General features: G+C 41.2%; 1 protein-coding gene across 2 annotated transcripts in view; it reads left to right on the top strand.

Annotated features, from left to right (window-relative positions):
* LOC115148623 (glutamate receptor 4) overlaps nucleotides 1-13,906 on the top strand; it is a 200,809-nt gene extending 186,903 nt beyond the window's left edge. For both annotated transcript variants that reach the window (XM_029690680.1, XM_029690678.1), the window contains exon 16: nucleotides 12,235-13,906. In XM_029690680.1, the coding sequence (XP_029546540.1) occupies nucleotides 12,235-12,399 (165 nt within the window). In that variant the 3' untranslated portion in view covers nucleotides 12,400-13,906. The remainder of the gene's footprint in view (nucleotides 1-12,234) is intronic.
* Nucleotides 13,907-15,199: the final 1,293 nt, after the last annotated feature.

A 15,199-nucleotide genomic window follows, 5' to 3' on the forward strand; every position in this document is an offset into this window, starting at 1 on the left:
TTATAACCCAACCCGGATCTGTACTTCTCCACAACTTTGTCCCTGACCTGTTTGGAGAACTCCTTGGTCTTCATGGTGCCGCTTGCTTGGTGGTGCCCCTTGCTTAGTGGTGTTGCAGATTCTGGGGCCTTTCAGAACAGGTGTGTATATATATATATATATATATATATATATATATATGTATATATATATGTGTGACAGATCATGTGACACTTAGATTGCACACAGGTGGACTTTATTTAATTGGTTGCACCAGATCTTATTTAGGGGCTTCAAAGCAAAGGGGTGAATACATATGCATGCACCATTTTTCCGTTTTTTTTTTTTCAGTTCACTTCACCAATTTGGACTATTTTGTGTACGTTCATTACATGAAATCCAAATAAAAATCAATTTAAATTACAGGTTGTAATGCAACAAAATAGGAAAAACGTCAAGGGGGATCAATACTTTTGCAAGCCACTGCACCAGGTCTTCCTCACATTTTTGTTTGACATGTTTTGTGTCATCGGGAAAGCCTCTATCAATCCTTGATACAGTTTGGAAATCAACTTTGAAGGTTTGTCAGACTGCCTTAAAAAAGCATCTGGCTTGTCCAGTGTTTGCTGCACAGAGAGAATAAAGTGTTTTATCATTCTTGCTGCTTCCAGTTCAGTAACCATACCTGCGAGATCAGGTGCGCATGTTGTCTCAATTAAATAGAGCAGGCTATAGCCTATGCATATGAGAAGCATGGGGCAGTTATCTTTCCAAGGAAATGTACTTCCTAAATAGGCCTATGATTAGGCTATAGTTTACTACATTGCCTCGGAATAGGCCTACATATTGATCACCCATATTTCTCTGTCTGAAAATCTTCCCACTCCTAAATGGTATGCTATAAAAATAGCTCAAGAGAAAGTGGAAGTCTCTCCAACCCTGCTCTCTTCAAACTACATCTAGCATATTTGCTGATATAGCCCAGTAATACAATATAAGGGCCATGTGAGAATCTCTGGTAATTTAACCTATTTCTTAAGTTATTTTTGTGCATTTGATATTGGCTATAGGCCACAAAAATTGCTGGGACTATGGCAGCCAAGTGAGCTGTGTCACACATAAGCCTAAAATAACATTGCGGGACTGCAGTTGGACCAGTTCTTGCGGTAGCGGGTGGGAGTCGAACATAAAGCCAGCAGGTGGGGATGAAGAAATCGGTCCTGCACAGACCTCTACTACTGTTTACCATAACAGTGAAGCCTGTAATGTTAGAGCTGTTTATTACTGTGTCAGTGTGAAAAGTAGGGAATTAGTTTGGGAAACTGACAGATCAATAACATTACATTGCCATACTGACTAATAAAACTCACATTGATGTTCTGATGTTTTTTCAGTGCAATCTTCAAACGTTTAGCCGTGGTTTCATTGTTTGATTCATTTCTAGTGTGATTGAGGCAGAAAGAATAGCTAACATTAGCCAACTTTTGGCTAGCTCTCTCTAACAGCACATCAACTGGCGAAAGCTAGCCAAGTTAATTTACTTCTGTTCTGAAACAAAGGCTACAAAACATTTCCATACAAACAACAGCTGTCAGATAGTAAAAATAGCCACCTCATATTGCTATCTGACAGAACTAGAGGCTAGAGCTGACCTGGCTGTCGTAGCTACTAGCTAGCGTAGCTTATTCATTCACCTCAGCCGAGACAGGATGAAACATTAGCTAACGTTTACATGTCAGTTACAATACTACTGAGCACTGCAAATAAACACTAGTTTAGTTTTTTTCTGTTAAGTTAAACAGCAGCTACCTTGCCAGCTACATCAGTCAACTAAAGAGTAGCCAGTTTCTGCTCTCTTTTACAACTTGGTGATGAGCACAACTCATACACACTGAACTATGCTCAACTCTCCCGTGCTAGTCCAGCCAGCCTTCCAGAAGCTTTGCCTTCACACAGCCTTTCAGCCCGCTCTGTGGTGTCTGCTTGGTCCTAAATCCAGCCACTTGATTACTACAAACAGCCTACCCGACCACTCTGAGGCGTCCTCATGGTCCTAAAGCACACCCTTGCCGTATTTTGTGTCACATTGCAACGATAAAACTGGGGGGGACAAAAATGCAATTTCAGAATGTGGGGGGGACATGACCCCCCCCGTCCCCAGTGAAAATAGCACCAAATATGTGCAAACTAGAGGGTTGGATGAGGGCAACTTCTTGTCATGTGCAGTGCCCAAGTTCAGAATGGCTGTCAATCAAAACCCATACAGAGCTATGAAGTGGAGACCCAGAGGTCAGACATCATGTATAGCATGTTACTGTACAGCCACTGTGTTCTAATTTAGGTACTTATCCGTATCCAAATAGGCAATTTTCAACCCGTATACGGGAACAAGTGTAAAGGGCTACAGACACGTCTCAAATATTGCCACCATTCTCCCTCAGCGCAAGCGAGCTCAACGTTAGACATGCAGGTAAATTGCCAAACTTGGCATTAGGGCTTGAAAATGCCAGTTTTTACATGATGAAATTGCAAACTAATGTGCATTTGACACTTGCGTCTCCTTAGCGCCAGCCAAAAATAGAGCCCAATGTCTCATACTGTTGACTGACTAGTGTTACAAATTTCCAGAAACTTTCCCCAAATTCCCAGATTTTATAGAAATCACAGATGCAAGAATCCCTCCCCACTTATTCCTCCCTGATTCTGGGAATGCTCCTGTCGGGATTTCTGGAAATCTGGGAATATCAGGGTAGTTTCCCAGGCTTTCCAGAAATCCCAGTTTGAGGATTTCCTGTTGGAGTATTCCCTCCCTGCTTATTCCTTCCATGAATCCACCAAACAGAATTTCTGAGAATTTTTGGAAATCTTCCCAGTTTCTCCAAACATTCTCAGGTTTTCTAGGAATCCTAGTTGGAGGATTTCCTCCCTGCTTACTGTATTTACTCCTGATTCTGGGAATATTCCAACCTGGATTGTTTGGGGAAAGTTTCTGTAATTTCACAACCCTAACTATGACACCCAGGCACTTGCTCCTTTGTCTAAACCAGAAGGCAGAACCACAGGTTTTAATGAGAAAACAGCCCCATGCACACATAAAGTTAGATAAAGCAATATAACACTGTACATTATTGGGGAGTTAAAGCCTAAAGTAAGTGGAAGATAACTGCCCCTCTAAGAGTTATATTGATTTGAACTCCTATCTCTAAGATATTTCCCTCAGGTCCAGAGATATTAGACTTGCAGATCTACAGTCTCAGTCTCAGTATGTGTCTGACGTGGTTATGTGTCCCCTGTTGGCGCTCTCTCAGCTCCTCTCTCGGCTCTCTCTTTATTCCCTTTACTGTTGCTTGGTCAGCTGCCCTGTGGTCCCTCACCCACACATGAATCATCCATTGTCTAATAACCATAGTAGTCAATGGAAGTTGTGTATTAAATGTACACATAAAGTGGCGTAATAAGATATTATTATTGAATGGCCCTGATGGATGTCCTGTAATTATGTGGTGTGACGTTGGATGTAGTTTCTGTACAATATTCATCCCCAACATTACCCATCTTCATGATGATTCGTTTTTTGTTTACTTTCAGAGAACTATCAAATCTCGAAGCTCTACTTTTAATCCGGTTTGAATACATTGCGGGTGTGAAATTTCTGAAAAGGTTACAATTCATTCATACTACATGAGCAGCCAAATTAGAATGACGTCCGGGCATTTGAAGCATACTCAATTTTCTAAATGTCACATACTATAAAACTTTATTTTTTCACATACTCAATCGGCCTACTATTTAGGATGCTAGTATGGGTTTTCGGACCCTGCCACACTACAAAATGTCATTTTGTAGTGTGGCAGGGTCCGAAAACCCATACTAGCATTTAAAAGCTTTTATTTCTTTCATCACATTCCCAGTGGGTCAGAAGTTTACATACACTCAATTAGTATTTGGTAGCATTGCCTTTAAAATGTTTAACTTGGTTCAAACGTTTCGGGTAAACTTTCATAAGCTTCCCACAATAAGTTGGGGGAATTTTGGCCCATTCCTCCTGACAAAGCTGGTGTAAATGAGTCAGGTTTGTAGGCCTCCTTGTTTGCACACGCTTTTTCAGTTCTGCCCACAAAACTTCTATGGGATTGAAGTCAGGGCTTTGTGATGGCCACTCCAATACCTTGACTTTGTTGACCTTAAGCAATTTTGCCATGCTTGGGGTCATTGTCCATTTAGAAGACTCATTTGAGACCAAGCTTTAACTTCCTGACTGATGTCTTGAGATGTTGCTTCAATATATCCACATAATTTTCCTTTCTCATGATGCCATCTATTTTGTGAAGTGCACCAGTCCCTCCTGCAGCAAAGCATCCCCACAAAATGATACCGCCACCCCCGGGCTTCATGGTTGGGATGGTGTTCTTCGGCTTGCCTCCCCCTTTTTCCTCCAAACATAACAATGGTCATTATGGCCAAACAGTTCTATATTTGTTTCATCAGACCAGAGGACATTTCTCGAAAAGTAGGATCTTTGTCCCCATGTGCAGTTGCAAACTGTATTCTGGATTTTCTATGGCGGTTTTGGAGCAGTGGCTTCTTCCTTGCTGAGCGGCCTTTCAGGTTATGTCAATATAGGACTCGTTTTACTGTGGATATAGATACTTTTGTACCTGTTTCCTCCAGCATCTTCACAAGGTCCTTTGCTGTTGTTCTGGGATTGATTTGCACTTTTCGCACCAAAGTACATTCATCTCTAGGAGACAGAACGTGTCTCCTTCCTGAGTGGTATGATGGCTGCGTGGTCCCATGGTGTTTATACTAGCGCACTATTGTTTGTACAGATGAACGTGGTACCTTCAGGCGTTTGGATATTCCTCTCAAGGATGAATCAGACTTGTGGAGGTCTACAATTTTTTTCTGAGGTCTTTTGATTTTCACGATGTCAAGCAAAGAGGCACAGAGTTTGAAGGTGGGCCTTGAAATACATCCACAGGTACACCTCAAATGATTTCAAAAAGCCTATCAGAAGCTTCCAAAGCCATAACATCATTGTCTGGAATTTTCCAAGCTGTTTAAAGACACAGTCAACTTAGTGTATGTAAACTTCTGACCCACTGGAATTGTGATACAGTGAATTATAAGTGAAATAATCTGTCTGTAAACAATTGTTGGAAAAATTACTTGTCATGCACAAAGTAGATGTCCTAACTGACTTGCCAAAACTATAGCTTGTTAACAAGAAATGTGTGGAGTGGTTGAAAACGAGTTTTAATAACTCCAACCTAAGTGTATGTAAACTTCCCACTTCAACTGTACATTAACACACAGAAACAGCAAATCATTAATATAATTAATCTCATTGGACTACTAGTACTGTCGAGCTCTTTTTACTATTTTTACAATATAGCTGGGTCAACCCGTCCTGTCCCTAGGGGTCCACCATCCTACAGCGCCTCAACACACCCCACTCAGCTTTAGGACCTTAGTGAAACATTCATTATTGCTTTTGGGTCTGTTAAGCCAAGGCCAGAGAGACAACCCACAGGACGGCAGACCATTAGGGGCACGACTGAGCAGCCCAACAGCTAGGGATTGCCGAAATATTTATCTCCCCTGAGCATGTTTTCAATACAGACTCCTTTAGTCGTACTGTATTCCATATAAGGCATCCAGACCTTATGAAAGTTGCCCAGTATACCCTTAATCTTGTAATAAATCAAATCTAGTGATACATAACTTGACATTGTGGAAGGATAATGTAACGGTTGTCGTCGGGAATAGAGGACCAAAAAGCAGCAGGAATGTGGATGCTCATCTTGATATTTATTTTAAATAAAGAGAACACCAAAACAACAAAACGAAGAATGCACGAACAACAAAACAGTCTTGTCATGCTCACACAGGCAAAACAAGAAACAATCTCCCACAACACCAAACCAAACAATTACCCATATATAGGACTCTCAATCAGAGGCAACGAGAAAGCACCTGCCTCCAATTGAGAGTCCAAACCCCCATCAACCTAAACATAGAAATACAACAAACCAGAAAGAACATAGAAATACAAAACATAGAACATAGACCAAAACCCGGAAATAATAAATCAAACACCCTACTACATAAATCACCACTCCGAACCACATAAACAAAATACCCTCTGCCACGTCCTGACCAAACTACAATAACAAATAACCCTTATACTGGTCAGGACGTGACAGATAACCTACCTTCCAATTAATGGCAATGCATTACTTAGCCGCTATAAATGCTTTGTTACACAATTTCTTCAGATAAGTCTCCAGTATCAACATTTCCAAGCAAACAAAAACAGGGAGAAGGGAGAATATGTAGACATACTGAGATAAAAGAAGACACATATGCAAATATATCCCTTTTGTGTTTTCCACCTCCAGCAGAGGAACTACATCTCTGAGTGCATGTAATTCAGTTTCACTGGCATATAGTATGTTCTATGGATGGTCTTATACTGCAGTAATTTATGTCTGAGATGATATGAACATAACTGGGCATTCAAACATATCTGTATCCATTCATCATCATCAATAGCTTCTACAGTGGCTTGCGAAAGTATTCACCACCCTTGGCATTTTTCCTATTTTGTTGCCTTACAACCTGGAATTAAAATAGATTTTTTGGGCGGGGTTTGTATCATTTGAATTACACATCATGCCTACCTACCACTTTGAAGATGAAAAATATTTTTTATTGTGAAACAAACAGGAAATAAGACAAATAAACTAAAAACTTGAGCGTGCATAACTATTCACCCCCCTAAAGTCAATACTTTGTAGAGCCACTTTTTCAGCAATTAGAGCTGCAAGTCTCTTGGGGTTTGTCTCTATAAGCTTGGCACATCTAGCCACTGGAGTTCTTGCCCATTCTTCAAGGCAAAACTGCTCCAGCTCCTTGAAGTTGGATGGGTTCCGCTGGTCCACAGCAATCTTTAAGTCATACCACAGATTCTCAATTGGATCAAGGTCTGGGCTTTGACTAGGCCATTCCAAGACATTTAAATGTTTCCCCTTAAACTACTCGAGGGTTGCTTTAGCAGTAGGCTTAGGGTCACTGTCCTGCTGGAAGGTGAACCTCCGTCCCAGTTTCAAATCTCTGGAAGACTGAAACAGGTTTCCCTCAAGAATTTCCTTGTATTTAGCTCCATCCATCATTCCTTCAATTCTGACCAGTTTCCCAGTCCCTGTCGATGAAAAACATGGGATGAAAAACATGGGATGGTGTTCTCGGGGAGATGAGAGGTGTTGGGTTTGCACTAGATATAGAGTTTTCCTTGATGGCCAAAAAGCTCAATTTTAGTCTCATCTGACCAGAGTACCTTCTTCCATATGTTTGGGGAGTCTCCCACATGCCTTTTGGCAAACACCAAACGTGTTTGCTTATTTCTTTCTTTAAGCAATGGCTTTTTTCTGGTCACTCTTCCATAAAGCCCAGCTCTGTGGAGTGTACGCCTTAAAGTGGTCATATGGACAGATACTCCAATCTCCACTGTGGAGCTTTGCATCTCCTTCAGGGTTATCTTTGGTCTCTTTGTTGCCTCTCTGATTAATGCCCTCCTTGCCTGGTCCGTGAGTTTTGGTGGGCGGCCCTCTCTTGGCAGGTTTGTTGTGGTGCCATATTCTTTCCATTTTTTAATAATGGATTTAATGGTGCTCCGGGGGATGTTCAAAGTTTCTGATATGTTTTTATAACCCAACCCGGATCTGTACTTCTCCACAACTTTGTCCCTGACCTGTTTGGAGAACTCCTTGGTCTTCATGGTGCCGCTTGCTTGGTGGTGCCCCTTGCTTAGTGGTGTTGCAGATTCTGGGGCCTTTCAGAACAGGTGTGTATATATATATATATATATATATATATATATATATATGTATATATATATGTGTGACAGATCATGTGACACTTAGATTGCACACAGGTGGACTTTATTTAATTGGTTGCACCAGATCTTATTTAGGGGCTTCAAAGCAAAGGGGTGAATACATATGCATGCACCATTTTTCCGTTTTTTTTTTTTCAGTTCACTTCACCAATTTGGACTATTTTGTGTACGTTCATTACATGAAATCCAAATAAAAATCAATTTAAATTACAGGTTGTAATGCAACAAAATAGGAAAAACGTCAAGGGGGATCAATACTTTTGCAAGCCACTGCACCAGGTCTTCCTCACATTTTTGTTTGACATGTTTTGTGTCATCGGGAAAGCCTCTATCAATCCTTGATACAGTTTGGAAATCAACTTTGAAGGTTTGTCAGACTGCCTTAAAAAAGCATCTGGCTTGTCCAGTGTTTGCTGCACAGAGAGAATAAAGTGTTTTATCATTCTTGCTGCTTCCAGTTCAGTAACCATACCTGCGAGATCAGGTGCGCATGTTGTCTCAATTAAATAGAGCAGGCTATAGCCTATGCATATGAGAAGCATGGGGCAGTTATCTTTCCAAGGAAATGTACTTCCTAAATAGGCCTATGATTAGGCTATAGTTTACTACATTGCCTCGGAATAGGCCTACATATTGATCACCCATATTTCTCTGTCTGAAAATCTTCCCACTCCTAAATGGTATGCTATAAAAATAGCTCAAGAGAAAGTGGAAGTCTCTCCAACCCTGCTCTCTTCAAACTACATCTAGCATATTTGCTGATATAGCCCAGTAATACAATATAAGGGCCATGTGAGAATCTCTGGTAATTTAACCTATTTCTTAAGTTATTTTTGTGCATTTGATATTGGCTATAGGCCACAAAAATTGCTGGGACTATGGCAGCCAAGTGAGCTGTGTCACACATAAGCCTAAAATAACATTGCGGGACTGCAGTTGGACCAGTTCTTGCGGTAGCGGGTGGGAGTCGAACATAAAGCCAGCAGGTGGGGATGAAGAAATCGGTCCTGCACAGACCTCTACTACTGTTTACCATAACAGTGAAGCCTGTAATGTTAGAGCTGTTTATTACTGTGTCAGTGTGAAAAGTAGGGAATTAGTTTGGGAAACTGACAGATCAATAACATTACATTGCCATACTGACTAATAAAACTCACATTGATGTTCTGATGTTTTTTCAGTGCAATCTTCAAACGTTTAGCCGTGGTTTCATTGTTTGATTCATTTCTAGTGTGATTGAGGCAGAAAGAATAGCTAACATTAGCCAACTTTTGGCTAGCTCTCTCTAACAGCACATCAACTGGCGAAAGCTAGCCAAGTTAATTTACTTCTGTTCTGAAACAAAGGCTACAAAACATTTCCATACAAACAACAGCTGTCAGATAGTAAAAATAGCCACCTCATATTGCTATCTGACAGAACTAGAGGCTAGAGCTGACCTGGCTGTCGTAGCTACTAGCTAGCGTAGCTTATTCATTCACCTCAGCCGAGACAGGATGAAACATTAGCTAACGTTTACATGTCAGTTACAATACTACTGAGCACTGCAAATAAACACTAGTTTAGTTTTTTTCTGTTAAGTTAAACAGCAGCTACCTTGCCAGCTACATCAGTCAACTAAAGAGTAGCCAGTTTCTGCTCTCTTTTACAACTTGGTGATGAGCACAACTCATACACACTGAACTATGCTCAACTCTCCCGTGCTAGTCCAGCCAGCCTTCCAGAAGCTTTGCCTTCACACAGCCTTTCAGCCCGCTCTGTGGTGTCTGCTTGGTCCTAAATCCAGCCACTTGATTACTACAAACAGCCTACCCGACCACTCTGAGGCGTCCTCATGGTCCTAAAGCACACCCTTGCCGTATTTTGTGTCACATTGCAACGATAAAACTGGGGGGGACAAAAATGCAATTTCAGAATGTGGGGGGGACATGACCCCCCCCGTCCCCAGTGAAAATAGCACCAAATATGTGCAAACTAGAGGGTTGGATGAGGGCAACTTCTTGTCATGTGCAGTGCCCAAGTTCAGAATGGCTGTCAATCAAAACCCATACAGAGCTATGAAGTGGAGACCCAGAGGTCAGACATCATGTATAGCATGTTACTGTACAGCCACTGTGTTCTAATTTAGGTACTTATCCGTATCCAAATAGGCAATTTTCAACCCGTATACGGGAACAAGTGTAAAGGGCTACAGACACGTCTCAAATATTGCCACCATTCTCCCTCAGCGCAAGCGAGCTCAACGTTAGACATGCAGGTAAATTGCCAAACTTGGCATTAGGGCTTGAAAATGCCAGTTTTTACATGATGAAATTGCAAACTAATGTGCATTTGACACTTGCGTCTCCTTAGCGCCAGCCAAAAATAGAGCCCAATGTCTCATACTGTTGACTGACTAGTGTTACAAATTTCCAGAAACTTTCCCCAAATTCCCAGATTTTATAGAAATCACAGATGCAAGAATCCCTCCCCACTTATTCCTCCCTGATTCTGGGAATGCTCCTGTCGGGATTTCTGGAAATCTGGGAATATCAGGGTAGTTTCCCAGGCTTTCCAGAAATCCCAGTTTGAGGATTTCCTGTTGGAGTATTCCCTCCCTGCTTATTCCTTCCATGAATCCACCAAACAGAATTTCTGAGAATTTTTGGAAATCTTCCCAGTTTCTCCAAACATTCTCAGGTTTTCTAGGAATCCTAGTTGGAGGATTTCCTCCCTGCTTACTGTATTTACTCCTGATTCTGGGAATATTCCAACCTGGATTGTTTGGGGAAAGTTTCTGTAATTTCACAACCCTAACTATGACACCCAGGCACTTGCTCCTTTGTCTAAACCAGAAGGCAGAACCACAGGTTTTAATGAGAAAACAGCCCCATGCACACATAAAGTTAGATAAAGCAATATAACACTGTACATTATTGGGGAGTTAAAGCCTAAAGTAAGTGGAAGATAACTGCCCCTCTAAGAGTTATATTGATTTGAACTCCTATCTCTAAGATATTTCCCTCAGGTCCAGAGATATTAGACTTGCAGATCTACAGTCTCAGTCTCAGTATGTGTCTGACGTGGTTATGTGTCCCCTGTTGGCGCTCTCTCAGCTCCTCTCTCGGCTCTCTCTTTATTCCCTTTACTGTTGCTTGGTCAGCTGCCCTGTGGTCCCTCACCCACACATGAATCATCCATTGTCTAATAACCATAGTAGTCAATGGAAGTTGTGTATTAAATGTACACATAAAGTGGCGTAATAAGATATTATTATTGAATGGCCCTGATGGATGTCCTGTAATTATGTGGTGTGACGTTGGATGTAGTTTCTGTACAATATTCATCCCCAACATTACCCATCTTCATGATGATTCGTTTTTTGTTTACTTTCAGAGAACTATCAAATCTCGAAGCTCTACTTTTAATCCGGTTTGAATACATTGCGGGTGTGAAATTTCTGAAAAGGTTACAATTCATTCATACTACATGAGCAGCCAAATTAGAATGACGTCCGGGCATTTGAAGCATACTCAATTTTCTAAATGTCACATACTATAAAACTTTATTTTTTCACATACTCAATCGGCCTACTATTTAGGATGCTAGTATGGGTTTTCGGACCCTGCCACACTACAAAATGTCATTTTGTAGTGTGGCAGGGTCCGAAAACCCATACTAGCATCCTAAATAGTAGGCCGATTGAGTATGTGAAAAAATAAAGTTTTATAGTATGTGACATTTAGAAAATTGAGTATGCTTCAAATGCCCGGACGTCATTCTAATTTGGCTGCTCATGTAGTATGAATGAATTGTAACCTTTTCAGAAATTTCACACCCGCAATGTATTCAAACCGGATTAAAAGTAGAGCTTCGAGATTTGATAGTTCTCTGAAAGTAAACAAAAAACGAATTGAAGATTGGAAATAAGATGAGAAAATATTAAACTACGGCCATGGCATACTGCATACTTTTTACTAAACATTACGTCACAAATAGTATGCGACGATGAGTACATTTTATGCAGTTTAGGTATGTAGTACGCTAGTATGAGTATTCGGACATGGCCAACGTCTATATGAGCTGACGTTTTTTCTGTCCCTCTCTCAACTCTTCTTTCTCTCTCTCTTTCCCCCTTGCTCTCTCTCTTTGCCTCCCCCTCGTTCTTTTCCCCCTCCCTCTTTCTCTATCTGTTCCCCCCGTCTTTGTCTTATTTTCATCTCTTCTCCCTACCTCCCTCTCCACCTCACTACCTCTCCACTTCTCACTACCTCTCCCCTCTCTCTGTCTCTATCTCCCCTTTCTCTCTCATTACCCTTCCTCCCCCCACCCCTGTCCCTCTCTTTATGCCCCCCCCCCCCCCCACCACCTCCCAGCTGACCTTCACAGAGGCCATGAGGAACAAGGCACGCCTGTCGATCACAGGCAGCGTGGGGGAAAACGGACGCGTCCTGACGCCTGACTGTCCCAAAGCGGTCCACTCGGGCCCCTCACTCCGCCAGAGCTCCGGCCTGGCCTTGGTCTCCTCCGAGCTCCCGTGAAAACCAAAAACCTCCAAAGTGCCTTAAAAAACTACCTACCCACAACCACCATATACCACAAAGACACAGGACAAGCACCACCCTAACCGGACACCACTATTGTCTGGGAAGAGAGGGAAAAATTTGTGGACGTTTTCTAATGTAGCAGAGATGGGGACTCTAGTGAATTGGTGGTCATTTTAGAAGGATTTCTGTGGAAAAGTACAATCTGGATTTTCACTGTGGTCACGCTGGGGCGTATTGTAATCATGGTGGCGTTTTTCGGTGCAGAGGTGGAGATTGCGTCTGACATGTTCCACTCAAGACCCTGTACCAACCTACCATACCTCGCACTGGCGAAGGAAGAGGAGGAGGATGAAACGAGAGTCAAGTGAAAATGAAAAGTAAATGACCAGAAAACTGTCAAATGTAAACGTGTAACTGTGTATCTGTGTATCTCTGGGTTGCTGACTGTGAATTGGCAAACTGAATCACAATCAAAAAGTGGACAATATTTATTACCAGTTGAGAACAGTGTTTGAAAGACAACTGTCAGTCAACAATTCACTAAATATAAATCACTGACATCATGAGGCGGAGTGTCCCCCAGTGTCACCATGGAGATAAAAACTATAATTATTAATGAACTACAGTAACTCTATTGATAATTAATATATGATAAATAAACTGTGAAGATTTAGTAAATATGTATATTCCATAAAGACAAAGCTAAAGAAAAAATATTTGCGGTACATAGAGGAGACTGCATAACATGCTTGCTTTTTAAACAGATGTAAATAGCTGATTCGGTAGAGGACAGAGGACTGTTCTCTTTTTGTAAACATCTTTAAAGAAATAATTCATCGCAATAATGGAAAAGACGTTTGAGGAGAGACATTGAGACAGTGTTTTATTTCTTCGATGTTCAGTACACAGAGTACTGTGTTCAGAAGACAGAGTGCTGAACATTCATGCTCAATATACCATGGGTATAGTATCAACTCTGCCCATCCAGATACCTGTTCCCTACATATTAATATATTCAGCGATGAATGTTAACTAGCCTCACCCAATCCTCTAGCCCCACCCAATCCTCTAGCCCCACCCAATCCTCTAGCCCCACCCAATCCTCTAGCCCCACCCCATCCTCTAGCCCCACCCCATCCTCTAGCCACACCTCCTCACTGTGCAGTCGTAGACCAGAAAGTGTCTCATAGACCAAACTTTACATTTTAAGCCCTTTACTTGCGTTTCCGCTGTCAAAATCTAACTATATATCGTTCGATCAATTTTTTTGTAACGAACAAATACATAAACTGTCCGTCTCCTGGTTTTTCAGCGTTTTTTCAACGTTCACGGCTGTTGAACGTCTCTTATCTGGGTAGATATTTTAGATTATTGTGTGTGGAGAGTATAACGCAACAATGAAATGTGAAATGAGAAAAAAAATGTTCTCATTGCTATATTATTTTGAGAGTCAAAGCTATTTCCTATACAGTATTTATTAATAAAAAATCATGAAGAAGAAGAAGACACTGTTTGTATTATTGAGCCATGGTCAAAGCTTTGGCCCTCTTGGGCCCCAACACTGTGGATCCTCAGTAGCAGGCTGGACACTATAGCAGAACATATGATCTCCTCCCTCTCATTGAAGTTATTAATGCATTGTTTGCGGAGGTCTCAACTCATGGCTGATGGAAGGACAATCTCTGGGCCCGTGGGCCACAATAGGACACTGACTTTTACTAAGTCATCCTTTTGTCTATTTCATTTTCAACTTTTTCCCCAAAACCTGCTTCTGCTATTGTTGTTGTCGGACAAATGTGTGCAATGTTTTCAATGTTTTCATTTGCTGCCCGTCTTTTGCCCTTACACACGTACACGTACACATATATATATATATATATATATATATTCATCCAGTCCGTACACACACACATCAGTGGAGGTTGCTAAGGGGAGTACAGATCATAATAATGGTTGGAATGGAGTCAATGGAATGGCATCAACCATCAAACACGTGGTTTCCATGTGGTTGATATCATTCTATTGACTCCATTCCAGCCATTATTATGAGCCGTCCTCCCCTCAGCAGCCTCCCCTGACACATATACACAACATATACACAACATGAAACACACACACACACACACACACACACACACACACACACACACACACACACACACACACACACACACACACACACACACACACACACACACACACACACACACTGGAGGGACCTTATTGCGTTGAGAGAATTAACCAGCTAAAATATTTCAGGCCATCTGTTTTGGTCCTGCCATATGTCTGTAAAATTTTAATTATACCATTCAAATCTTTATTTTAATCTTTTTTGGTAAAAAGGAAATCCAAAGGCTTTGTAACTGTGTCTTCATTGTGGACAGGGTGAGAGGGTTCTGTGTTAACTGGATGAATGTACTTGAGTGTGTATGTGAAAAATGTTTTATATAACCCTGTAACACACTCATAGGGTGGGATTCAATCAAAGGTGCATTGTCGACTGTTAGGGAGAGTATATTTAAAAGTCATATCTGCATCATGAATTATGTTTTTACAATAAGAATACAAAACTATTTTGTGTTTAACTGACAATAAGTTTAATGTCTAATGTAAAGGCTATATGTAATTTTTATCCAATGTTTAGAGGGAATACCACTCAAAAACAATCTTTTGGTATTTTATTTTCTTCATTTTCCCCTGTTGACACTGTCCCAAAATGTTTTGCATGTCGGCAATCAAGTTTTACAGATATTGGACATTCAAGAAGAAAAATGTCACCGGCCACAGTATCATG

Source organism: Salmo trutta, chromosome 15 (genome assembly GCF_901001165.1).
Source record: "Salmo trutta chromosome 15, fSalTru1.1, whole genome shotgun sequence".
NCBI classification, from domain to species: domain Eukaryota; kingdom Metazoa; phylum Chordata; class Actinopteri; order Salmoniformes; family Salmonidae; genus Salmo; species Salmo trutta.